Genomic DNA, 26382 nt, shown 5'->3' on the forward strand with positions numbered 1-26382 from the left:
GTGGGTGGGGGTTGGGGGCATCAGGAGATAGAGTACACTTCTCCCTCAAGGACCTCCAGGAACAGACAGTAAACTCATTAATATAAGTATTCCAGGGAGCCAAGCTTTCCTGGAAAAAAACAAATTAGTATGAGAAGCCAGAACTCTGCAATTTCTGTTTTAAAAATAGCCAGTATGATGAAGACTGCTGTGTGCAAGGGAGCAAGGCAAAGTCCTTCTTGATGTTTGCCTCAGCTTTTACATTAGAACAGAAACTATACTGAAATCCTTCCCTGCAAATGCTGCAAAGGATGGAAGGTTTGTATTGCTAGAAATTACGTTTTGGTCCTTCGAGTAACAAAGTTTAGGGGATGCGGTTTTCCATCCTCTCCTATTGAGTCAGTTAGTCTTCGATAAAGGACAGGCGAAGGGTGGCTCTGCCTCCTTCACTTAGGACCAGAGCTGAGCCTCCTTTTCTGTTTCCACTCTTCATTTGCCTAATTGCCTGGAGCCTGGCAGGGCCATTCCCAGCAGGGCTCTACCTGGTACTCGAAGCCGGTGTGTCAGCACTTCAGCTTGCAATGAATGACAGATCAATCAGGATGACTGCAGTGGTGTAGCATGACCTAGTCTAGTTTGTCCAGATTTTCAGCTCTTCACGGTAGACCCCAGCAGTGTTTAAGGTGGTAAGTGACCTGTAGCAAAAGGCCGCTTCTGCTCGATTTTTGTTCTTACCATCCTCTTTTCTATATAGAACAAGCGCATCTAACCTGCTTAGGAAGCCACATGTGCAAGGAATGATGATGTTAAGGCTCATGCAAATACCCTTTATTTGCTCTGGTCTAAGATTCAGTTCCTAATTAGGCTGGCTGGCTAGATATTCATAGATAGATGTGCCAAATTGCTCTTTTGTTAACTTATACTCCAAACTCAGGGGGTTAATGTTTTAAGAGTGTTTGCCTCCTCACTAAAGCTCTTTCTAACTCTTTGTAAGTCTCCATGCCAAAAGCACAGTGTTTGAAATTTCCACATTTACAATTCTGCAAAGACAGAGTTAAACACTGTTTGGACTCTGGCTGCTTCAGAGGAACTGAAATTTTTCAAAGCTCGGCCGTCAGCTCTCCAGGGCTGCTACAGTAACTTTCTGAACAGATTGGGTTAAATATTTTTACAGACCCATTCTATGATGATAAGGCGGCAATAATTTGTGCAGTGCTACACTCCAAAGGGTTCCAAATTTCTCAAGCCTCTTTGTATGTGATCCTCACAGTGGAGAAGGGTCTGAGCTACAAGGATGAAGAGTCTCCTTCTCCTGGTGCTGGTTTCGGTCTGTTGGGCTGATCACCTTTCAGACAGCTTCACTCCGGATCAAGACAGAGTTATTCACATCCAAGGTAAGAAAGCACAAGTTTCTTGAAGGAGCATCACATGGATTTCCAGGTACTAACAGTGAGATTTGTGGTGGTTGTTCATTTCTCTCTTGCTGCATGAACTTTTTCTTTCCCTTTTGGCTAATTAGTAAACATGCTTCTGGTGCTTGGATGCTAATACGTAAGGGGGACATTGTAACTTGGGAACAATCGAATTTGGGCACCTTAAGAACATCCAACTGCAGTGAGTTGGTGTGGTTAACTTCACCTGCAATTGGTATCTTCAAGTAGAGGGGGTGCATGAAGTTCATTTAAATGCAATGTGCAGGAGAGAGCTGCAAAGCAGAGGAACTTAGGGTATGAGGTCAGTCTGTCTCAATAGTTGTTTAATGATTGAGGGAAGCAATGCAAATAAGGAAAATACGAATCACCCATGGGCTGGGAAATAGTAGGTACCCTGTTACAGCTTCTGTGTGAAGCTCTCGTTCCCATGGACCAATATACTGGCCCTGCATATTTCTGTTGAGCTCAGCTGAATCCTCAGCCAGAGAGCTGTAGCAAGGCTAGTGGCTGCAGTATAATGCAGCTCTTTCGTCAGCCTAAGCTTCTGTTGAGGGATAGTCTGCAAAAAGAAAGCTAGGAGACTTATGCAATAAGGAAAGGTAGTCCAAGGAGCAATGGCCTCTCACCTGCCCTTGGGTGCTAAGTAATTAAAGTAAGAATTACACAAGATAACAGTTTAAATAGATGCTATCACTAATTTTAGTTAAGTTCAGTTTGGGAACCATTGGGAGACATAAGTTTGCTAAAAGATGTGAAACACCAAGTTGTAATTTCAAGGTCAAAAGTGGAGCCTCGGAAAACTATGTTCACTGTTGAAAACCAAGACTTGTGAAAGTCATTTGATAGTGTAAATCTGATAGAAATACTGTCCTGTAAATGTTTTGGCAGTCCAGAATAGAATTTTTAATTAATATGTCTCTGATTGTAGGTGCATCCTTTTCAGTTTTGTTTGCTGCTAGCAGTTTTATTTTTTTCACTGTGGAAGCATTAAAAGAAATTATATAATCGTAAATTTTCCCCCCCTCTGCAAACTGCTGACTCAGCTGTTTTCTTAATGTATGTATTCGAACCAAAGCTCCTGCCCAAAGACTGTAACGGCTTTACACACTGAGGTTAAAGATGAAGAGTAATATCCTTTTAACTTCTAGTGGCAGAACTCTACTCAATGCAAATGGTAACACTGGGTCATTAGTAATAGCAACTTTAATTCTAGTAAAATAGCTTAGTATAACTCTGCTTTCAACCTACAAGATCTACTCAAGATAGAGTATAAACCATGCAGTCCAGATAGTCTATATGAAACCCAATGGATAAAAATATTATTTTAAAAATATAATGACATTTATAAACTTATTCATATTAGGGTAAGTTATTTAAACAAGAAAAATCCCATGTGTTCTGTTGAAATTTAGTAAAAGGAGACTCTAGCCCCAAGTTCCCCAAGTTATTCAAATGATTTCATACACTGCTGGATTCTTTCCAAACGCCTAGTCCACTTCATTTCAATTTGTAAATTCATATTCTTAGAAAGTGTAGGCTTCCCTGGAAGGCTTTCCAGTGATACCATGCCTGTATTCGCTGGTAGATACTAATACTGAAATGTGGCTTAGTTCACAGCACTGTGGGGTTGTTCTCAAAAGTGCACTTATTCTAAAGTTGTTCAAATAACCATCTCCACTATTCCAACCCCCCTTTTCTCTCCCGTCCTTACAGCACTCACATCGAAGTTTCAAGTTTCCGAGCTCTGAGAATCCACGTCCAGTTGGCTATTGCCGTTTCAGTTGTCTTGTATAATGCAAATATAAACCTCGTAGCACAGTGAGGAACCAGGGGGGTAGAGAGCCTCGGCTATACTCATGAAGGACTAGATTCCTTTCTCATATTTAAACTGTATTTGTAATAACCCAGGGGAATTAAAAGAATTGAAAATCTCACAAAATGTTATGATCTATTTGTACTCCAATTATTAAATTGGCTGGCTGAACCTCAAATTACTGAATTATTCTCTATAAGTAGTTTGATTTCACAGAAGTAGAAAAATGTTTAGAATGCACATTATTATTAAAACATATTTTATGTCCCTTATTCATCATTAGCATTCTGTTTTATATTCTAAATTCCCCAAGCAAGGCCAAATTAAATTGAATTAATATTAAATATAGTCCTCAGATTCTCCTTAGATGATTCATATAAACACGACATTTGACTGATTTGCCCTTGAGCCTCTCTTGTCACAGTTACCTAAGCACATTTCTGTTGCATCTTATAGCAGTATAGCCATAGAGAAGTTTAATCTGGCAAGAAGGGATGAAAAGAAGAAGGGATGAAGAGGAAGAAAGGAAGAGAGAGAAGGAATGAGGGAGGAAGGGAGGAAAGTGGGCAGGAAATAAAATTCCAAGCACAGAGCATAGATCTCAGTTGGCAAAGTGCACATTTACAAGGAGGAGGACCTGACTCTGAATTCCCCAGTACCCACATAAAAGGCTGGATGTGGAAGCACTTTCCTAAGCCCAGCACCGTGGGAAGAGGGGAATCGGAGACGGATGGATTCCTGGAGCCCATTGACTAGCCAGGCTAGCCTAGTCAATGAGCTCCAGATTCAGTGAGAGACCCTGTCTCAAAAACATAAAAAACTCAAACAAACAACAACAAATGAAAAAATAATGAGGAGGAGGAGAGACTAAGGATGATGTCAACCTCTGTCTTCCATATGTCTATACACAAGCATCCACACATATACACACTTCCACACATAAACAAACCACACAGACAGACAATAGCACACACACAAAGAACTACTGATTACACACACACACACACACACACATATATGTTCACATACCAGCCTTACTTGTAAGCAATCTATTTATTCAAGCATTTGCCAAACCTCAGGCTGCTTTCTCACAAACAGCAGTCATGTTGTCCAAGGTTAAATAATCTCAACAAACTAACACCACCACTAGTGCAACACTAGTGATACAGAAGAAAACAAAGATGAAATAAAACTGAACATAGAGAGAAAAGTAGTCACAAAGGGGCATATTTAGAACTATGTATCCAAATTTATTGAAGTTTTTAGCCCATAAAATATAGCTTGTGAGTATTTCTAAGCTTGATATTAGTACCAAACACTGTTACTTTATACTACTCTGATAACCGTCAATTAAAACTTATACTTCTAGGTACAAAATCTTCCTTTCCAGTGGCAACAAATTTGTATTGGATGCTCTTTTCCTGGGTGCAGAAATTAAAATCTAAGAAAGAAATCAAATTATTAGAAAATACAAACAAACAGACAATTAACTAGTAACACCTTTCATTTGGATTGAAACTGTATGAGAACAAGTATTGACTCAACAAAAGCGCTTGCCTAAAATCTTTACATCTGCTAACTTTCTATTTTACCACCTCATGAAAATATTTACATTTCTTTATTGTTTCAGCTCTCTACTTAAAAGTAAAGTGACAATCTGTCATTTTGATCAAGTCATGTGGAATAGAAACACTATCAAATTCTAAGAAATTAAAACAGTTACTCAAGGATAATCAAACTAATAGTATCTAAGAAAAATAAAGTCATTATTATAGAAAAATTATTCCAAAATAAAAATACTGAAAAAATAAATACAATAGCTTTATAAACACTACTTCAATTGTTTTGTATATTTTATATGGCCATAGTGAAGTACTGCTTACCACTCTAGAGGTGGTGGGACCTGGGAAAATGGAGCCGATAAATGAGGTGGACTAAAGTCTCATGCACTAGCCAACTTGATTCAGACCATCAGACTATTTACACTCACTCTGAGAGTTAGGAGGAGTCGTATGAGTAAAGTGTGCAGTCTCAAGGACAAGCCACACGTGGTGGGCAAGACGCATGCAGCAAAACCATGTTTTCCATATAGGCATATAAACAAACAACAGTAGCCAGTTGTAATGATTAATCTGAAGGAAACTCACTCCTACCCACCACACCTGAGCAGGACCTGAAAGCATAATCCAAAAACAATTCTGTGTTCTTGAAGAAACTGAGGTCATAAGACATTTGTCTTGGTTTCTTGGAGTTTTCTCACAAGCACTAAGAAATCTCACATGACTCCATTCTTGAACTGTGTTCCCACACAGTACCTCTAGACACATGTAACCTCAGGAATCATTATCCAGTAATCAGTACAAATGGTAGCCATTTAGCCTGGTTTATTTACATACATTGGCTTCTTGACTTCCTTGTATAGTTAGTTATTAATCACCACATGTACATACTCTGAGTATATCACTTTATGGTCCAAGACTATCCTCTGACGTGTGTTGAACGAAGTAAGTCAAACAAGAATTCACCCTTCCTTTTCTGCTCTTCACTCAAAAGGGGTATAGATGTCCTGAGAAACATACCCCCCCCCCAAATCCACAATGCTTTGCATACAAAGCCTGTTAGAACAAGAATCAGTTCATTATAGTCAGACGTGTAGACTATGTGAGCAGGATGGGGATGGGGAAGAAAGCCTTTGCTGTGTTTTTATAAAGCAGTTGAAAGTTTCTAGTGGAGTGGAGAAGGTATGATTTAAAATGAGACTGGAAAAGTAAATAAAAACCAGACTACCGTAATTTTTGCCATCCAGGGTTTCATTTTACAGTTAACCATTGAAAAAATGGTTAAATCTTAGGCAAAGATATAATCTATTTGATTGCTTCTTAGAAAAGACCATGTGGACAACACACTGCAATGAATGGTCCTGGAGTAAATATGAGGTAACCCTTTAAGAATGTGCTGGTTAGTTTTTGTGAGCTTGACAAACTCGAGTCACTTGGGCGAAGGGAACCACTGTTGAAGAATTAACTGCCTCCATCAGATTGGCTTGTGAGTTTGTTTGCAAGACATTTTCCTGATTAATAATTGACTCGAGAGGATGCAGCTCATTGTCGACAGCGCTACCCCTGAGCAAGTGATCCTGAGTTGTATAAGGAAAGCAAGCTAAATAAGCCACGGAGCCAGCCAGTAACCAACATGGTATGGCTTCTGCTTCAAGCTCCTTTATTAAGTTCTTGCCTTGGCTTTCCTGCATGATGAACTGTAAGCTGTAAGCCAAATAAATCATCCATAAGTAGTGGATGTAGAAATGCCAGAATTTACTGAGAGAGTGGATGTGGAGAATAAGAGAAGTATCTTACATAGCCCATGGGTTTTCTATTGAGTAAATGAATGGATAATGGAGGCAAGGCCTAGACTGATAGAAATTGATAAAATGGCTTCCATAAAAGAAGAGAGAAATGTTTGACAGAACAATATATGACCAGAAAGTATATGGATTTGCTAATTTATAGAGTTAACTATATATGATATTTATAACTTATTATATAGGTCACCACTGATTCTGGGACTAGACAGAATAACCTGTGGAGGGGGAGTACCAAGGCAGAGACAAGAGGATGCCTTTGGATAAGGGAGTATACAAAAGACATGTATTCACTCCCAAAGGGTTTGAATCCTGATCTTTAGTACACATGAAATTTCTCATTATTTTTAATTCTAAATTGGCATGGTGGCACATGCCCATAATCCCAGAACTGGGGAGACAGAGTCAAGTCAACATCAAGAAATCATGTTCCAAACTTGCCTGGATATAAAAGTAAAAAAAAACAAAAACAAAAAAAACCCAACTCTTTAAATCTAAATTAGCAGCAAGGGATTATAAGTAGACACTTTAATACTGTCATTTTTCTAATCCTTGATCAACCAAAGCATTTGTTTTTGACTTGTGGTGGGGTCATGGCAGGGAGGGAAACAAACTTTGCAGAGGTGAGAATAAAAACGTCTTTAAGTTTGACTTACTCCAAGTGGATCAAACTTTGGGAGTCTGATGTCAGACAGTTTACTACCAACATATTTAATCACAGTAAATTTGGAAAGAAGTTTCCTGGTGTAAAACAATCCCCCTAGGCACAAGGAGGCATAATTACATTGAAACTTAACTCAAAGGATAGATATCTACTTGTATTAGCTTAATGGCCAAAGGCCAATCTCGGTCAATGATAGCATTGAGGTCATTGGGCTATTAGCCATCACTGATCCTGATTGTGGGAGCTTGGGGGAGCCTCTGGCTATGCAGAAAGGGTCATTTAGACTACTAGTCACCTCCAGTTCTGGATATAAAGAGCTTGATATGGCCTGGCCCAACAGATAATGTAGACCACCAGACTATTAGTCACTCACTTCCAGTTCCCAGCCTTCTGGATGGAAGAATAGGTTTTACATCCTCTCTTTTGAGAAGACAATACCCCAAACTTAACATTCTTCACATCCCTGGAGATCTGTGGGCACAGAAACTTCATCTCCGAACAGACTTGTATTTTCTGTTCTTTCAGCACTAACTTCAATACCTGACCCTCGAAGGCTTCATGATTCATGGTTGTTAGCAAAATGATAAAGTTCCCTAAATAATTTTCTTAGTGCTTTTGTATTACTATGATATCTACCACATTAGGTACCAGTGTTAAGGTACCGGTGTTAATCTTAGCAGTGCACACAATTAAGTGTCCTCTCTGGAAATCATTTGACCTTCTACTTCCTCCCAAGAACCTGCCTGACATGTTCTGCATGGAAACAAAGTGATCTGAGTTCTTTCCCTTTGCCACATAGTAGAAGAGTTTCAGAAATTGGGAAATTGGTGGATGATCTCAGATATCAACGAAAACAGCACACACTATCATCCCAGGGTTTTTAATCAACTTTGAAATAAAGCCTGACAGTCACCTTTTGGAAAGCATATTTCTCCTTCTCATTTTTATTAATTCCTTGAGATTCCATACAATGTATTCTGATCATATTCATTCCTTCCCCATGCCTTCCCTACTCACCCAAATTTGTTCCCTCTTTTTTTTTTTTTTTTTTTTTTTAAGGCCCATCAAATATAGTGTGTGCTGCCCATGTATGTACTCCTGGATGGATGGCCTTTACTTGAATGTGGTCAACCTCTCAGGGGCCTCATCCTTAAGGAAATTGACTCTCCCTTTCCAGCATCTATCAGCTGCTGATAGAGCCTTAGCCAGGGGTAGGACCTCATGGCTACTCTCCTCTCCATGCTGGGATTTTGGATGGCCCAAGCCTGTGCAGGTCTTGTGCATGTTGTCACGGATGCTGCAAGTTCATATCTGCAACTGACTTTTTGTGTTCAGAAAACATGTGTCCTTAAAGTCATCCACAGCCTCTGGCTCTTCGAAACCTTTACCCTCCCTCTGCTGCAATGAGCCCTGAGCTGTGAGAAACAGATGTCCAGTTTATCTTAACAGTCCCGTTCAATTGCCCCAATTTAAACTTTTTTTTCTGTTTTCCATAATCTTTCTAAGATATCCTGATTTTTTTCTCAGTCTATATTAATAAGAATTTAATGCTAAATTTTACCTGTTATCCACTGGTCATACAAATAAATTTAACTCTTAAGTTAGCAAAAGTACTAAAACCATCTCTTGCTCTGAAGCAAGTAACAGACTTCATGGCAGAATGCCAACTTATCAACCTTGACATTTACAATCAGTTTACCTGCATGAAGAAGGATGAAATGTGAACCCTGTCACCTGATCTAAGCCTCCCCAACAGTGATACATAGATGTTGAGTCTCACTAACATTGACAGAGAGTAAGCACCCTGGCCCAGGCAACTGCTTGTCAGCTGTTGAAGCTGAGATTTGCACCTGAGTAGTCTGTCTTCCTTGAGTGCCACGCTCTCACGGGAGCCAGATGGAGAGCATGGAAATTTCTCCACTCTCGTGGGAGGTACTTTTTGAGTGAAGGAATAGGTAAAAATGGGCGACATTTGATTGATTCCATTCGATGTTGTTCCAACTGTTTAGAAGCATGTTCCAAATGAAACAAATCACTAAGAAAGTTCAGTCTTGGCCCTTACTGGAAATGTACCTCTAGGCTGCTATGCTGACTTTAAGAGGAGTAAGAGCAAGATAAGGTTAATAGAGATGAATACATCTAAATAAAGATTGTCTGAAACCTACAAAGAAATTGAGGAAGAAGCAGAGAGAAATTGTGCTATATAGAGGTAAAGACGAGGTGTGGGTGGCAGGGGAACCTAGTTACTGTTTGACATTCCATACATTTATATAATCATTTTTAGGCATTTTCACATACCCTATGTCCCCCTCTTATCCTCCTCCCATTGAAATCTTTCCTCTAGAGAAGTCCTCCCCTATATTCATGTCTTCCTTCTGTGTGTGACTCACTGAGTTTAATTTGAATTGTTTGGCCTGAGCATGAGTGGGAGGTTATTTACCATAAGCAAGGACAACTTACCAGAGGCTCCACCACAGAAGAAAATGAAACCTCATATTCCATCAACTGTAAATTGCCAGTGGACCAGAAGAGCAGGGTAGAGCCTCCTGGAGGTTGATGGTGCTCAAACGCAGCCTGTTAAGAACCGCTGCCTTAGAAGACTCAGTGGGGAGACTGATGAGGTGTAGGTTTTGGTAAAGTCAAAGACCAGCTGGTAAACACACCGGACACATGAGTACCGAGTGAATGCTCCTCAGCATGAGGAACTTTAACTGGACACTCAGGTCGGTCAGGCACTAGCAAAGCTCTCTGTGTGTTGAGTTTAAGTAAGTGTTCATAAGAACCCTGCGATAAACTAATTTGACAATATTGTTTGATGGAAAGGGCATTTGACAAAAGTGTTTACAATATTGCCATAAATTGTTAAATTTAGGATTTAGCACAGTGGCGGCATGTGTCTTTCCTTTTTACTGTGAAGTTGGCAATAGCAATAACATAGCACATATCCATGATCAGGATTGCCCCACACAATACTGTCTTTCGGTATCAAACAACATCCCATCACAGTCAATTTAGTCAGAAGACAGGGAGGAAGATGTGTTGAGTTCCTAGGAGGATGCTTGCTCCCTAGCACATCAAGACCAGAAAATGCAGGTCTCATAGGAAAAACACCCGCTGCCTGAGAAGACTGTAAAAGCATAGCTCTGGATAATTAGCTAGATTAACGAGAAAGAAATGGTTCTTAGGACCAGAGTGTGGGAGGAGTTGACACGGATGCAAGGAGCATGAGCTTGCAGCTTGTGCAAGGCAGCGTCGCTGAAGGCAGAGAGACGGCAGCCATCACAACCTGGAAGGGTGATCTTCATTACCCTGTTTCCAGCATTGGGCTTTCTTTCATTTATAATTTAAAACTAGACACCCGAGAGTCCTTGGAAACACTGCTTTAAGGAGTAAGGAAAGTGAAATGAAACATCTTTAAAATCTTGCTTAGAGGTATCAGTTTTGTGAAGGGAACAACAGGCTTTCTGTAACAAATGTAACAACACACCGTAATCACCTCTGTTGACCTCTTGTATGTCTCACCTGAGGCGACACAGATAAGGATTTGGGTTGTTTTCTGTTTGTTTTATTTGATTTAAGGCTAATTACTTATTAAGGAATTCCTCATTTTTTAATTTATTTTCATACCATTGTTAAACATTGTTCATACAAAATACATACACAAAGTTCAGAGTTTTCCAAACATGGACATATGCACACAAACAGACAAACATCCCCTGCCCCAAACACACACACACACATTTTTCTACCTTTCTAGAAAGAATTTTTAAAACTTTGTTCAGCCAGGCAGTGGTGGCCCACCCCTTTAATACCAACTTGGAAGGCAGAGGCAGGTGGATCTCTGTGAGTTCAAGGCCAGCCTGGGCTACAGAGTGAGATCCAGGACAGGCACCAAAACTACACAGAGAAACCCTGTCTCGAAAAACCAACAACAACAAAAAAAACACCCTTTGTTCGGGGTCTTTCAAATGACTTGTCAGAGGGCATGGAGTTTCATCATTGTCTGTGTGTTGGGGATACAAGAGAAATCAGCTTCCTGTTCTGTATGATGGAAAAGTTCTGAAGAGAGAAAGCCGTGGTGCCTGCACAGTGCAGTGGAAGTAGGTAGCGGCACCTCATTGCACACTTGAATGTGGCTTAAGAAAACATGTAAGTATGTATATGTGTGAATATACATGTATACTGGTGTGTGTGTATTTGTAGTCATATATAATGTGGTATGTCTTAACACACACACACACACACAAAATGGGTAACAAGGTTTTGTTTTGTTCTGTTTCCTGTAGAGGGGTATTTTCTTTTTTATACCAACCAGTTTCCCCTCCCTCCTCTTCTCCTGCTCCCTTCCCCAACCTCCTTCCCACCCTCCCTCCCAACGCCCCTCAGAAAGGGACAGGCCTTCCATGGGAGTCAACAAAGCACGGCATATCAAGTTGAGGCAGGATCAGGCTCCCTGCCCCAACACCCTCATCAAGGCTGAGCGAGGCATCCAACCATAGGGAAGAGATTCCAAAAAGCTAGCTCATGCACCAGGTCTTTGTCCCACTTCCAGGGCCCCCCCAAACAGACCAAGCTACACAACTGTCACCCACACGTGGAGGGCTTAGGTAAGGCCCATGCAGGTCCCCTGGTTGTCAGTCCAGAGTCCGTGAGCTCCCAGGAGCTCAGGTCAGCTGTCTCTGTGGGTTTCCTGGTCATGACCTTGACCTAACCCCCTCGCTCATATAATCCTTCCTCCCTCTCTTTGACTGGCCTCTTGGCCAGGGCTTGGCTGTGGATCTCATAGGTGTATTTTTAATTCCCATATTTGACTATCTTAAATAAGTGACCACATTTTTTTCAATTGGTCTAAGAAATCTAATATTCTGGACACTGCTAGTTCCTATACACCATGGGAGAAAGTCATCCAACAAGACTTGTCATCTTGCATGACTCTCTCAGAGGGACAATGTTTGACTCACAGTCCTTTCTTCTTTTTTGTTATCTGGGCTTCTCTGAACATGAACTTCAAAACTATTGCACTTCTAATAGAACTAAGAACAATAGTTTCAAAGCTGTGTTTCTACTTTTTTTCTACAATCACTTTAACTTACTGTTTAAAGATTTCATCTAAAGCACGTGGCAGATACAAAGGTCACACGGCTTTCATTTGGTGCAGCTGAGTTGACCCTCTAGATTTCACAGCGGTCTATAAAATAATAACAGGGACCCAGCGGTCCAGTGCATCCCCAGTTGGCATTCTTGCCATGCCCTGCTGTTTCCCCCGGAGTAAGCTGTGTGCTTGGAAGGGCATCAACTCTCTCCAGTCACCTTCACTCACCATCTCTATTAGAAACAAGTAATTTCATACTTACAAGATGCTCTTCACAAAGGCTACCTCCCCTACTGAGCATCTTTAATTTCCCAAATTGCCTTTATGTTCTGAGTAAACAGCCTCATCTAAGGACAAGGTCTTCAGTTTACTGAAGAGTTTGTGTGACTCCAGAGTGAAGATAGGAACAAAATAAGCACACACATATCCAGCTTGGTTTTATGTATTCTTTCGTTTTGTTAAGAAGAAAAACAAGAAGTACTGATTCTGAAGATCAGGGTTTAATTTTACACTTTGCTTCCTTATTTCCATGAGACCCTCTGCCCTGTCACTCCAGAGGTTTTGATTGATGCATGAATAGATCAGTCTAAGCTAAGGTTTAAAACCTCATGATCAATGTCAAGTGTGGAGGCACATGCCTTTAATCCCAGCACTCGGGAGGCAGAAGCAGGTGGGTTTCTGAGTTTGAGGTCACTCTGGTCTACAGAGTGAATTCCAGGACAGCCAAGGCTACATAAAGAAACCCTCTCTGGAAAAGTAAACAAACAAACAAAGTAATTCAGACCTCGTGATCAGGTCCGGGATTTTTTACTTCAGGCAGCGCTGTGCCATCTGTCGTCAGCTCTCTGGCTCCCCTTTGATGCTGTTATCATTTCTTTTTCATTTCCTTGCTTAATGTATTTCCTGGCTGGTCACGTGATGAAAGCCTGTGACATAGAGGCTGGTCACAGATTAACTTAGGTGTTCTTCTGAAGTAGACGGGGTGGAGCTGAGCTATAGCACGACTTTGACAGAACTTTGAAAGCTTCTGACTTGCTAGCCAGGTTTCATTCTTGCATTTCTTCTTGTTTGGTAATAGACCCCTCTCCCCAGCCATGCTCAGGGCTTTATACTCTGCAGTACATGTCTTCTGAAATGCAAACCAACACCATTGTCAGGGCCATGCTGGGGTTTAGGTGAGTGAACACTGATGACCATTCATCACTAAATGTTCTAGGCATCCTTCTTAGAGTTATTTGAATCTCAGGCAAGTCACCACTTCCATGGAAATAAATAAGAACCCTAGACTTCCATACAGCCTGGGAAAAATGTTAAACTCCAAAATACACAAGTCAGCCTCTACCCACATAAAATGCTGCAGAAGCAGTGTGAACAGTAAGAACAGAAAACATAGAAATCACAGTCCTTTGTGCAAGAGTTTTGTTCTTTGCTCTGTAATTTATGAAACAAGACCTTAGATTCATCCTGAAACATATTACAATTGCTCCAAATCCTCAAAGTCCCAAGTCCTCTTGAAAAACAGGTTGACTTTGATATATTATTTAGTTTTTCACCTGCTTGGCTCAAAAACATTACAAGTAGTTGATACAGAATATCTACAAGTGTGAAATTTTTGCTTAGCGCTGGGCAGTGTTCTAGTATTCTAAGATATATTGAGTAAAAGCTGTGCAACAGAAACCCAGGAGTTAATGGCACGTGCTATATTCTGATAGTGTTCTAAGTGTTTCATGTGTGCAAGCTTGTCTACTATATGATAGCTTTACTATTCCTAATTCATCTGTAAGCTGAGGAGCTTAAGAAATACACAGCCAGCCCAAATAAAAAGGTTATACATTGACACAGTGAGACTAGACCAGGGTCTCTGTCACATGAAAAGCCCTGTTCCTAGGTACTCCTGTGCACTTTATCTTTGCATGATGAGTACTGGTTTTAACTTTAAATTGAACAACTTGAACAAATCATAAAACTGAGGCCTCTTGCAAAAATGTGCAGTGTTTTTATTGATACCCAAAGCCTAACATGCCATAAAGTCCAGGTGTGTCCCTCAAACGCTAGGCATCAGTGTTCCCCATGGTCATTGATTGGTGAGCAAGGTTAGTCAGAGCATCTTTTCCTCCCCTGAGAAAGATGGCCGGAGATCTTTAGATAGAATTTAGATACAGACCTGGGATACTGAGTGGGGGTATGTGTGTGTATATGTATATGTATATCTATATGTGGGGTAGAGTAGAAAGGAGGCTTATCTCTTTTCTCTTCAGATTCTCTTGTGCTAATGAGATAATGATTGGAATATATACAAATGTTTAGTGAACTGCGCTTGTGACTCATTTGAACTAACTACTCTCAAAGTCATTGTTGTCAGCTTGCATTATCTATTGAAAATGAGACCATTGATGACTTTGTGATACTTTCAGTTTTGGGGGATTGGGACTCATATGATCAATGCAATGATATGCTAAATTTTGAATATCAATTCTGATCCCAATAACTTCAGACTACCTGATTTTAGATGCTTTTATGTTAAATCAGAACCTCTCATATCTGTGTTATTAAGTTTTGAGCTCTGTCTCAAGGTACGTGGTTACTCTTCCTGGTGACTTGTACATCTTGTGATTTGTACATCATAAAAGATTCATGGCCAAGGATTGTTCAGTAGCAATTGCCCTAAGGCTGCAAGGACTGACTGCCAAACTATATAAAAGGAAGGTTTTATAGTTTGGAAACTGTGTGTAGGCAAGAGGTATGTTTGTCCTAGAGTTCTTATACCTTCCCCTTTTCATATCTCAAGAATCCTCAATAGAATGTGTCAAGGTCAAAAACATAAAGCGCTAACCAGGGAACCCCAGGGAAAGCCAAGATCTGAAAATAACATCTGGCTTTCTAAAAGCGAAGGCCCTGCTGACTTGGCAACTTAGATTATTATGGTGCTCTTTAGAAAGCCAGGAAGTCCTTGGAAGGTGAAGGTAGGAAACCACAGGGTAAGAACAATAAAGATGGAAGTGGTAAAACAAGATGAGAGAGAGAGAGAGAGAGAGAGAGAGAGAGAGAACAGAAGAACAGAGATGGAGCAAGGCAGCCAAAGGGGAAATAGTTACTTGGTGTTAGAAAATAAGTATAATTTTCAGCAGATTTGAAACTTAGGCATTTTGAAGAATGAATGTATCTCAAAACTTACTGGAGCTAAGCATTAAGTATTAATACTACCCTTCTGATGCCCAGTCTCAGCTGAAACGGGATGTATAAATGTGGCTTGAAATGCTCTAGAACAGCATGGTACAGATGGGCACATAATGGAAAACATAATTGCAAAAGTACTTGCATGTGACCTTAATGACAAGACGCAAGTGAACTGTGTTTCTTCAAAGTATTTTTTTACCAGTGTATTTCAGACTCGCTGCAAGAGAAAATCTAGCTGTACTTACTTAGCCTTGAAAGATTTGGGGTTCATTCTGATGGCCAGGGAACTCTGTCTGCCACTTCCCTTGATGCTGCATCTACTTTCTGGTATTTAAATAAAGAAAAGTGGAATCAAAACAATATTTAGAATTTACTATAAAACCATTAAACCATTAATATGGCTTGAATCCCATAATTTATAATGATTGTTGTACATATCATCCCCAGTTTTATAGTGGCTTACAGACACCTCCTGTCTAATAGAGATATCTTAATATATGCTTCAAAGCAATCACAGAGAATGGTATGTTCTCTGTCAGATAGCCCTTTTCTCATATGAAAAAGTCTGAAAGCACATGAAATTATTTTCTGCCTCTCCATCCTACTTTCTTGTTGTTTTTGCTGTTATAGCGGAAAATGGCCCCCGTCTCCTCGTGGAAGCAGAGCAAGCCAAAGTTTTCTCACACCGAGGTGGCAACGTGACACTGCCGTGTAGATTTTATCGAGACCCTACAGCATTTGGCTCAGGCATCCACAAAATCCGCATTAAGTGGACCAAGCTAACTTCAGATTACCTCAGGGAGGTGGATGTCTTCGTTTCCATGGGCTACCACAAGAAGACCTATGGCGGATATCAGGGCCGAGTGTTTCTGAGGGGAGGAGGAGACAATGATGCCTCCCTGGTAATCACAGATCTCACCCTGGAGGATTACGGAAGATACAAGTGTGAGGTGATTGAAGGTCTAGAAGACGATACCGCTGTGGTAGCATTAGAGTTGCAAGGTAGGTATTATGAGGCATGTTAAACTGTAAAGTTATCATTAGCCATTACCCCTTTGTTCTAGGGAGGATAACATGTGGTGGTTCCCATGGTAATAATGTGAGGACCCAAAAGTCTATGCCTAGCAAATTTTTATTCTTTTGTGTTTGGCAGTCCGCATATAATTTCAGCTTTCATGTTTGAGATGTATGCACAATACTTCTATGCAAAATTGAAGCTATTTACAAGGGGAAATGTGCAATGAAACTAAATTAATAATTTTTGGAAATAGCCTTAATGCCATTCAAAACTTAAAAGCCATTTTTTTTAGTTATTGAGAAATTCAAATTAGATTCTTTTTTATTTGCTTCTAAAATTATCTCCATTCCAAGCTAATGGTAAGAATTGTAAAGGACATCTGCAGTACAATACATGTAATTGTATTCTGTAAAATGGCTATAAAAGTTACTTTAGCAGAAAAAGTAACCTCTGGGTTTACTTAAATATTCTTGCAATGAAGTAATTCTTTTAATGGGCCAGGGTCTTTTAGACACCAAATCTCAAATAATAGAGGTATTTTGGGAGGATTTCTATTTTTTGAATGTATTACACTCAGTAGGTTCAAAGGTCAACTCATGGACAAGGCTACACAAGGGAACGTGTCCTTACCTCCCTCTCCCTTCTCGGCCATCACTCTAGGGAAAGGCCTGTGCTGAGAGTTTCTTACACAGTTCAAGCTGCCTTGTTTTCATGAGCTTCACCCGTGTTCTACACTGGAGAGTGAAGATGGCTGTGTTGGTGGGATGGTTTCCCTCACAGAACCATGGATCTGTGTTTGCTAGAAGCCTTTATCCCCTCCCAGGACACATTTGTGGCTTTTGAAAATGCTAACACTGAACACTGGCCCTCATGAATCCCACAAGGTCCATCAGCATAGATTCATTGGTTTCAACTCTCTCAGAAAATCCAACGTGAAGCTCCACGGCTTCAGAATGCATATTCTAACTCTAAAGAAGTGCAGTGAGATGGATAGACTGTTAATGAGATGGATAGACTATGGGTCTAGTTAATCCTGGTATGGGATGCTTTTTACCTTCAATTTTTTTAAAACAAAATTAATAATTAAATTTTTACAGAAAATAATAAAATGTTAACGAAAGGCATGTGACTATGAAAAGGTTGTATGACATTATGTTAAAATAGAAAGCAACTTAAATATAAATAGAGTATACTGGACTTGGAACTGAATCAATCATATTGCTGATAATCTAGGACTCATGGAAACTTTTCTACTGCCCATTAGAAGCACCATGGCACATGATACACGATAGTGAATTTAAATCTGAATGATTTCCTGGGTCTTTAAAGTTATTACAAATTCAAGTATCCTATATTTTCCACTGTTTCCATCATGAACATCTGGAAGAGCAAAGGTCACACAGAAAGTTTCTATCTCCAGATAGAGATGTTGGGAGATTTTCTGCCACCTGAGTTCCAGCTACCAAGAGAATCCTTGCACTATAGATTCTTTCCCTTCCTGGGCACACATCTGGGATTTCTCAGGAAAGAGAACAAATGTCATGGGGTACAGAGGGCATTGTAACACTTCTGTTCTGGGGGACAGTGTGGTCCCAGTTGGGTGGGGGCAGAGCATCCTTAGAAACATCTCCAGGCTCTTCTTCCCCCTTACTGCAGCAAGAGTCAAAGGTTTTCTTCTGTTGGCTCTGATGCAGCTGATGGATCCCTCAGCCAAGAACCCGAGAAGGCAGAGTGAGATCAGAAAGCCTTCTTGGATCCTCGCCTGCAGAGACATGGGCCAGCTGGACTGGTCTAGAGGGACAAGGGACAAGACTTGATTTAAAGCCTCAGAATCCTCTTGTAGAAACTTCCAAGGATAATTTAGAAAAGAACACACTGGCCATGATTGGTTGTTAGGGAACTGTGCATCATCTTGAATAGAATGTGCAGTTTTGTAGCATGCAACTTAATGCCCATACAATTAGTGGGCCAGTGGGACAAGGTGCCTACATTCCATGTGCTAAGATACTAATTAGTTGGAATAATATTTCTAAGAATGCTTGCTCTGGGTTATCTCTTATTAACTATGGGGTAGACACTTTGACAGATGTCTTCTTTAATATATAGTAAATGACACAATTCTGAATACTTAACTTGGGACTCCATCCTTTAAAAAAACCTATGTGGGATGTAAGACAGCTCAACCCCCTCACCCCAATAATGATTTGACCAAAAGGAATACTTTTGAGACACAGTCAAATACCAATCCATGCTCTTTGCGTTTACTAAGGATTTGTTCACTGAGATACTTGACCCTTCAGAACTAACCAGTTAATGGATGTTTGCTCTGTACTCATCTTGCATAGCATAAATTTAAGGAAGCAATTTTTTTCATCCGTTTATATTGAAAGCATTTTCAAAACCTTGGTTTTAGTTTGTAATATGACATATAAATAGAGAAATCAAAACTGGAACCCATTTTCAGGTCTCTCCAATGCAGCACCTCTCTGTTGCACGGAGATAGACCTTTATTTCTCAATCAACTTTGCTTGCCTGGCCTTTAAATAAATAATACTGGCAATTTTTTAAGTAAAAGCCCTTATTTTAGTGCTGTTTCAAGGGCAGGGAACAACAGTTAAGGAAAGTATTGAAAGTTGAAACAAAGAGTTATATGTAATACTTTGCATGAGGTATGCCTCACTAGCACAAAATTACTTTATTAATATGGAATAAAGCTAGTGAGGCTTTTGTTAGATATGCACTTCAAGTTTCTCCAAATAATAATCCCAAGGAGACAGTCACTTACTTGGATGGTTTTAGGAGCACATGTGAAAGTAGATATCCACTTATATTTGAAGCATTCAACATATGTCTCTATGTGTCAAAGATTATATGAAACTACTTGCTAACTCCATAACAGTAATGACTGAAAAACATTGTGAATTTTTTAAAAAATACCATGTGCCCAAGCTCTACATTCTCCCGCCACCCATACTATTAGCACTGACTTTTTCCTTCCCAGAAAAGTTCCGCAGTGTCTGTGCTAGGGTTTGTAACCAGTAGCAGGAGAGGTGTTTTCAAGACACTGTTTAGACACTATAACCCATGGCTGCATCTCTGTCAGAAAGGAGACATTTTGAGCATAAGTTGAGCTCTTGGCAGTGGAGGCAAGTCACTGAAGTGATTAATCCAAGTAAAAGAAAATTGTGCGATGCTTGGAACAAAGTGTGTGCCGTGGAAAAGGGCTGTGTGAGACCACTGAAACCTGACCAAAACCTGGCTCATCTGGAAACCCCACGTTTTCTCCACACTCGTCTGTACATGGATGTGCTCAGGGTTCTGGCACTGATCACCTTTCCCTTCTCTTCATTGGACAGGTGTAGTGTTCCCTTACTTTCCACGCCTGGGACGCTACAATCTCAACTTTCACGAGGCACGGCAGGCTTGTTTGGAACAGGATGCTGTGATTGCGTCCTTCGACCAGCTGTACGAAGCCTGGCGGGGTGGACTGGACTGGTGCAATGCTGGCTGGCTCAGCGATGGATCTGTGCAGTACCCTATCACCAAACCCCGCGAGCCCTGTGGGGGCCAGAACACAGTGCCTGGTGTCAGGAACTACGGGTTTTGGGACAAAGATAAAAGCAGATACGATGTTTTCTGTTTTACATCCAACTTCAATGGTAAGATGGTAGCTAGCTATGCTGCCTTTCTTTCTATTCCAGAGAACAAGTTGTCTTGAAACACTGTTTGAATTTGGGTGATAACTTTGAAAAACAAAACAAAACAACAATAATAAAAGCCAACCATTTAAGGTATTACTATATTTTAAAAGGATAGATAAAATGTTCTTGAACCTTGAGTGTCATCATTTTCTAACCGCCTACATAAATCAAACAAAAAACGACCTACCTCTGGTCCTCCTACATTTAACCATTCTGTTTTTATGAAGCACATGAAGCTGTCACGTGCTACCCATTTCACATTGCCTCAGGATGCTATCCCTGCACCATTAATCTATGCTGAAGGAAGGAGCTTCCCTGCCATACATGCTCTCCCTTGCCCAGTCACGATATTACGATTAGCAAAGTTCAGGCCAAAGGAAGAACTGAGTGAGACAAAGAAAGCCCTGTCAGCATCGGAAGAGAAAGGTGGGGGAAGGTTCCACAGCATAATGACTGACTTTTGCATTCTTCCCACTCCCAGCCCTTTGGGTGTGCTGTCCTGAACATCATCTTTGAGACCTATCACAAAATGAAAATGTAGGAGCCTTTGTTCAAAATTTATTAATAATAGCACAAGCCTGTAATCCTATCATTTGGTAGACTGAGGCAGGTGGATCATAAATTCAAGGCTAGCCTGAGCTATTTAGTGACACTGTCTCAAATAAACAACGGTAAAACCAAAAATACCAAAAGTATTTTAAGACTACAGAGCATTAAAACAAACATAAGACCTTCTATTTAGCCAGAGCAAATGCACAAGTCACATGGCTGTGAATCAAGCTCTGAGCCCAGAGTTTTGCATTTAGGGTCCCTGGAAACAGATTCAGGGGGAAGCAAAAAGGAATGGGTGGTCACTATGCTATCTCTGTTTAAAAAAAAAAAAAGGAAACAGATGGGAAGCATCTTTTTTCACTTTCCTGACCACACGGTCACTGTTACACAACACAGTTTTGAATGATGTGGCTCTAGCCATTGCAGTATTGAAGCCATTCACTGTGTTGAACAGATGGATATGTGTCCCAGGCAAACTGATTCTCAAACATGTAGAGGTCAGACTTGAACTGATGTACTGTGGTTTGCTGATTTGCATAGCTGGCAGACTGAACCCTCTAGTTAATGAAGGTTGCAGTGGCTTCTCCGCTTATTCCAGATCTCATTAGCTTAGGGTAGAAAGAACTGGTAGCATTAGTTTAGGCTTTGACCTAGGAATGGGGAGACATCTCAGTTGTAAAGCACTTGCCTCCTAAACAGAAAGGACTGTGTTCAATCCTGAGAACTCACATTAAAATGTCAGATGTGCTGCTGCGGTGCACAATGGCAAAGCAGAAACAAGGGGATCCTTGGGGCTTACTGGACATTTAGGCTAGTTTAATGAGAGGCCCCATATCAAAAGATGTAGACAGCATTTCTGAGTACAACACCAGGGTTGTGCCTCTAGCTGCCACATGCATGCAATCAAAACTGTAAACAAATGAGCACATGCATGTATACACACACACACACACACACACACACACACACACACACACACACGAGCATCATGCTAAATGAAGGCCAGTGGGCATTACACTACATGATGTGTCTGATAAGGAAATATATTATATTTGAAACTAACATGACTGAGAGAATATTCAGTGAGTGCCGCTTCAGCCAAATGAGGATACATTTTGTACATGTTGTCATGTTTCATCACGCTACTGGGATCTCAGTCATGAATACTGCAGTGAGTGGTTGAAAGTAACAGTGTCCCTATGCAGTGAAGGAACAGCACGATGTCAGGCTTCAAATGATGGAAGTTTTAAAACATCAACAAACCCCAGGCTAGTAAGGGAGTGCAGGCCGGGTTTGCATTCAGTGAGAGTATCATCGATGACGAATGACTTCCTGTGTTTGATGCATTTTTATGCTGTAGGCTTTGGGTGAGAATAAGGTCTTATTGATACCTATAATGAAAAGAACTTGAGGGCTTTTGATTTTCTTAAATGGACTTTTATGTCAGGAATGCTTTTTGATCCTTTCACATTCAAATTTTGCCTCTCTAGAAACTTGTACTGGGGTTCAGTCTTGCAACAAGTAGAATTTAAATAGCCCTTCTTTCAGTGTGGTATTCTGTCTTCCCTAGAACTACAGAAGGGCTCCTTTAGTCTCTAATTAGCTAACAGAAACTGCATCTGCCATTGGACTTTTCTTTTTAACGCTGTACAAGGGCATGTGGGAGCACACGCCAAAAAGCAAGGGGGAAGTGAATTTATTTAATCTAGAGTGACCTATTAATATGACATTTACATGGCAATGCTATGTTCTCCGAATTTCAGATGTTGCTCTGCATCTCCTGTCATTGAGAAGCACTTGGCCTTGGCTCCTTCCTTCTCTGTGCTTCTGTCAGAGGCTGGCTGACTCTCTCCTTCTCTCCGCAGGCCGATTTTACTACCTGATCCACCCTACCAAGCTCACTTACGACGAGGCGGTGCAAGCTTGTCTCAACGACGGTGCTCAGATTGCAAAAGTGGGCCAGATATTTGCTGCCTGGAAGCTTCTGGGCTATGACCGCTGTGATGCTGGCTGGCTGGCCGATGGCAGTGTCCGCTACCCTATTTCTCGGCCAAGAAGGCGCTGCAGTCCTACTGAGGCTGCAGTGCGCTTTGTGGGGTTCCCGGATAAAAAGCATAAGCTGTACGGGGTCTATTGCTTCAGAGCATACAACTGATTGGGCCCTAGAAAAGTGTCGGTTCTCGAGTCCAAGGGAACATGTGAAAGGTCTTTTTGTTTTTGTTCTCGTTTTTAATATGAACTCATGCAAGTTACCAAAACTGTGATAACCCTTTTCCACTTACTGTAAAAAGTCGTTTTTATAAGGCCAGATCAGTCATTTGTTTTGTAAAGCTATCAGTCAATGTATAGTATAAATTAATATAAGTATAAGGGAAGCTAAAAAACGGGCTTCAGAGCCTGTGTTATGCTACATCATCCCAACAAAATGCCATTTCATGAACGGGGCATGCAGTAGGCTGAGGATAAGCAGGATTGTGTTAGGGAAAATCAGCAGCGACTTCCACAAGCACAAATTTTACATATTTCTACAACTTTGAAATGCATTTCGCTGAACAAATTAGAACAACAAATTTGAAATACAGGCCTCTTTACAGAAACTGGGATTCTGGGAGGTGCAAAAAAAACCTCAGTTTCACAAGGGAACAATGGACACTTTTTCTAAAAGTTAATACTCCAAGTCTCCAGTCAGTATACAGAATAGTTTACTATTTAAAATTCTACCTTTTTTGACTAAAAAGAAAACCATATAGACTCAGATGCATAATAAAACCACAGTTAGAACTCCTAGGGCAATCCATTTATATGAAGTATAGACTTACATACACAGATAATATTTTACCAATGAGAGATTGCTACCTTCTAATTAAGATTACCTATCAGAAAGAATTGTTCTATCATTTTTGAGTAGCTTCACTGAGTTATATTTAAATTCTAAGGGATCTTTGCTAAGCGGTATTTAGAATTTACTCAGGGCAGTTGAAAAGATAAACTGCTGGACAGAAAACATATAAAAATGTAGCAGCTTGATTTTATGTTAGCTTATGAAACATTATTGTCCTATAAAAATAACTTTAACCTATTTAATATTTCTTTCTTATTTACATTCCATAATGAAAATCATCCAATGAATGAATAACTCTACACTTGTTTAACTAAGAAATCAAGGCTCAACTTTCAAAATTGTGTTCTTGTTTGTATACATAATACAAATACCCTGTGTTTAGGAGGGAAAATTTAAAAAAAAAAAAAAAAAGGCTCTCCAGTAGAAAACATAGTCACTGTCAGTTTCCTTTCTGGTTCTCATTTGGGGGAAATAAAATACTGACTCACACTGAAGACTTCAAGTGAACAGTTAAGTCCAAACCCAGAACAATGACTTTCAGTATTAGCAGCTCCAATCTGAAATAAAGCTTTCTTTTTATGACTGCTGAGACCCCACAGGGACCAAGATTTGTATTCAAGTGATTTTCTGATTTCCCGTTGTTTCACAGTGAATCCTGGTGAGTGGACCTTAGTATAACAATCCAAGTACAAGCAGAGCTGGTGTGCTGTCGTCAATGTTTTCGATGTAGATTCCTCCAATGAACATGAGTAAATAAATCTGTTGCCTGAATTGACCGTGGTTGCATTTAAAGCTCTGTAATAACTGTAATACATTTTCTCCATAAATACAGAGGTATGTGTATGGAAGGTATAGAGCAGTTGGAAGTCCATGGAACCATAACTATCATGATATAGTATCTAGATAAAATACTATAAGTAAAACTAGCTCCTTTCGTTCAGATGCTTTAGCCTTAGAGCATGAGGATACAGTTTTAAGTTAGGATATGCAAATTACACAAGACTATAAATCCAAAGAGATGAGGAGACTTCAGGCAAACACTGTTGATTGAACTCAGACTTCTAAGCTAAACTCAAGTTAAAGATACCGAATGGTCTAGAATATAATGAATATATTATTTAAGAAGGAAACTCTGACCAGCTCATGGGCAGGGCTAAGCTCTTTGGAGGAAGACCATACTTGAACAATCATTACCTATATTTTAAGAATTTTGTCTGAAATGCAAGTAGGAAAATTTTATAGTGAAGTGGGTGCATTCCTTTCAGTTAGCATCATAGGACTAAACATTTAAGCACAGTAGCATTTCTTAACTTTTGAATACTTAGTATAGGAAACGGTGCTGATCAAACTCTCCAAAGTGACTGTTAGCTGACTTACATCTATACCAACTGCTTATCATTGTCCGTTCTTGAAAAAAACCCTCGAATGAACACTGCTGGGCAGAGTTTTTAACTTCTGATTTCACACAAAGGACCAGAATCCTGTGTCCTCTGAACTCCTAATTGAAAAGGGGTCTTTTAATGTTCTCATCTCACTGTTTTATTCCACCAAATATCTATTTTCATACTTCATATCTCATTATGAATGTTTTCAAGAGAAAAAATTGTCTTAGCACAATTCCTAGCAGAAAGCTGACATAACACTGTCTAATTCAGAAATCACTTTGTAGATTTCAAGGTTCCCAGAGTATCAAAGGAAGATGATAGATCACAAAATGTTTCCATAATAGTTTATCTTATGGCCCAAATAAAGAACAAATTCTATCTATACATTTTACTGAGATTCCCTCCTTCCATTTGAAAACGCTAAGCCAAAAAGAACCAATTCACATAAAAATACAATACAGGGATGAAGAAAAGTTGTCACATGAACACTGGAAGCCATCTTTTAATGACTGCTGCCATATTTTGTCACAGCAACTTTTAGCCAAATGTAGTGTTTGTAAATTTAAAGTTTCTTTCATATAAAGGGGGCCGGCACCTGTTAGTGTTGTTTTATACAGTACAATGGTTGCTTGCAATTGTGGCAATTAGTAGACTCAAATAAGATTCCAATTTGGTTGCTGGCAGCCATACTGGGTTTCTTGACTTCAGTACTCCTAAAAACACACTTTTGTCATGGAGTAGCTGACCACTAAGAAAGGGATGACTAGAAGGGAATCAGTCATCAGGTTTGGTTTAACTTGTTTTTTTCTTTTATTTGTGTCATTTTGGTTTTGCATAGAATACTTAGAGAAAAATCCATTGACAGCTGACAATTTTTTTTGAGAAGTTACTGTGTCATAGCTCATGACTGCCAGAACAGCACTCTACAAAAAAAAAAAGTTATAAATAATACAGAAATCATTAAGCCACCCAATTAGAAGAAAAGTCAATATTTAAATGTGTTTGGTAGCTACAAAGTACAAGTTTGAGGAGATCCAATCTGTATGACAAAAAGACTGTTTTCATTTTCTGTAAGATAAAATGAACTGGTAACAAACATTAAAAGTTAATTTTGCTTTACTACAGTATTATTTGATTTTTCTGACTCAAATAGAACCAGCCATTTCCTTGGGTTAAACCTGGTGTGTACATATATCATGGAATGGTCTGTTGCTGGTGAAATGCTTTGAATCAAAACACACCAGTAAGCTAGAGCTTCGACATTCAAACATTAAAGAATACTTCAGAACTTCCCCATGCTCATCCAGAATACATTAAACAGCTTTAAAGAAAAATAATTCTCAAAAGAGAAGTCAATTAAATCTC

The 26382-nt window shown here is 39.9% G+C and overlaps 1 protein-coding gene across 3 annotated transcripts; it reads left to right on the forward strand.

Moving 5' to 3' along the window:
- The first annotated feature begins 278 nt into the window (after positions 1-278).
- Hapln1 (hyaluronan and proteoglycan link protein 1) lies at positions 279-26136 on the forward strand. 3 transcript variants are annotated; one of them, XM_036207364.1, is made up of 5 exons: positions 279-297; positions 1250-1373; positions 16150-16521; positions 19894-20196; positions 22656-26136. In XM_036207364.1, exons 2-5 carry the CDS (start codon positions 1274-1276, stop codon positions 22943-22945), a joined length of 1065 nt encoding a protein of 354 aa, XP_036063257.1. In that variant the 5' UTR covers positions 279-297; positions 1250-1273; the 3' UTR covers positions 22946-26136. The 3 variants fall into 3 exon arrangements, with proteins under 3 accessions (XP_036063257.1, XP_036063256.1, XP_036063255.1); XM_036207363.1 differs by lacking the exon at positions 279-297 and adding an exon at positions 474-665; XM_036207362.1 differs by lacking the exon at positions 279-297 and having other exon boundaries at positions 1028-1373.
- Positions 26137-26382: the final 246 nt, after the last annotated feature.

This window comes from Onychomys torridus, chromosome 15 (genome assembly GCF_903995425.1).
Source record: "Onychomys torridus chromosome 15, mOncTor1.1, whole genome shotgun sequence".
NCBI lineage: Eukaryota > Metazoa > Chordata > Mammalia > Rodentia > Cricetidae > Onychomys > Onychomys torridus.

What these genes read in the sequence shown, in the direction of transcription:
- Hapln1 (XM_036207364.1), top strand. Translation starts at nt 1,274, where the DNA reads ATGAAGAGTCTCCTTCTCCTGGTGCTGGTTTCGGTCTGTTGGGCTGAT. An exon ending in CAGAGTTATTCACATCCAAG is followed by an intron (nt 1,374 to 16,149) that starts GTAAGAAAGCAC and finishes TTGCTGTTATAG; the next exon opens with CGGAAAATGGCCCCCGTCTC. An exon ending in GGTAGCATTAGAGTTGCAAG is followed by an intron (nt 16,522 to 19,893) that starts GTAGGTATTATG and finishes TTCATTGGACAG; the next exon opens with GTGTAGTGTTCCCTTACTTT.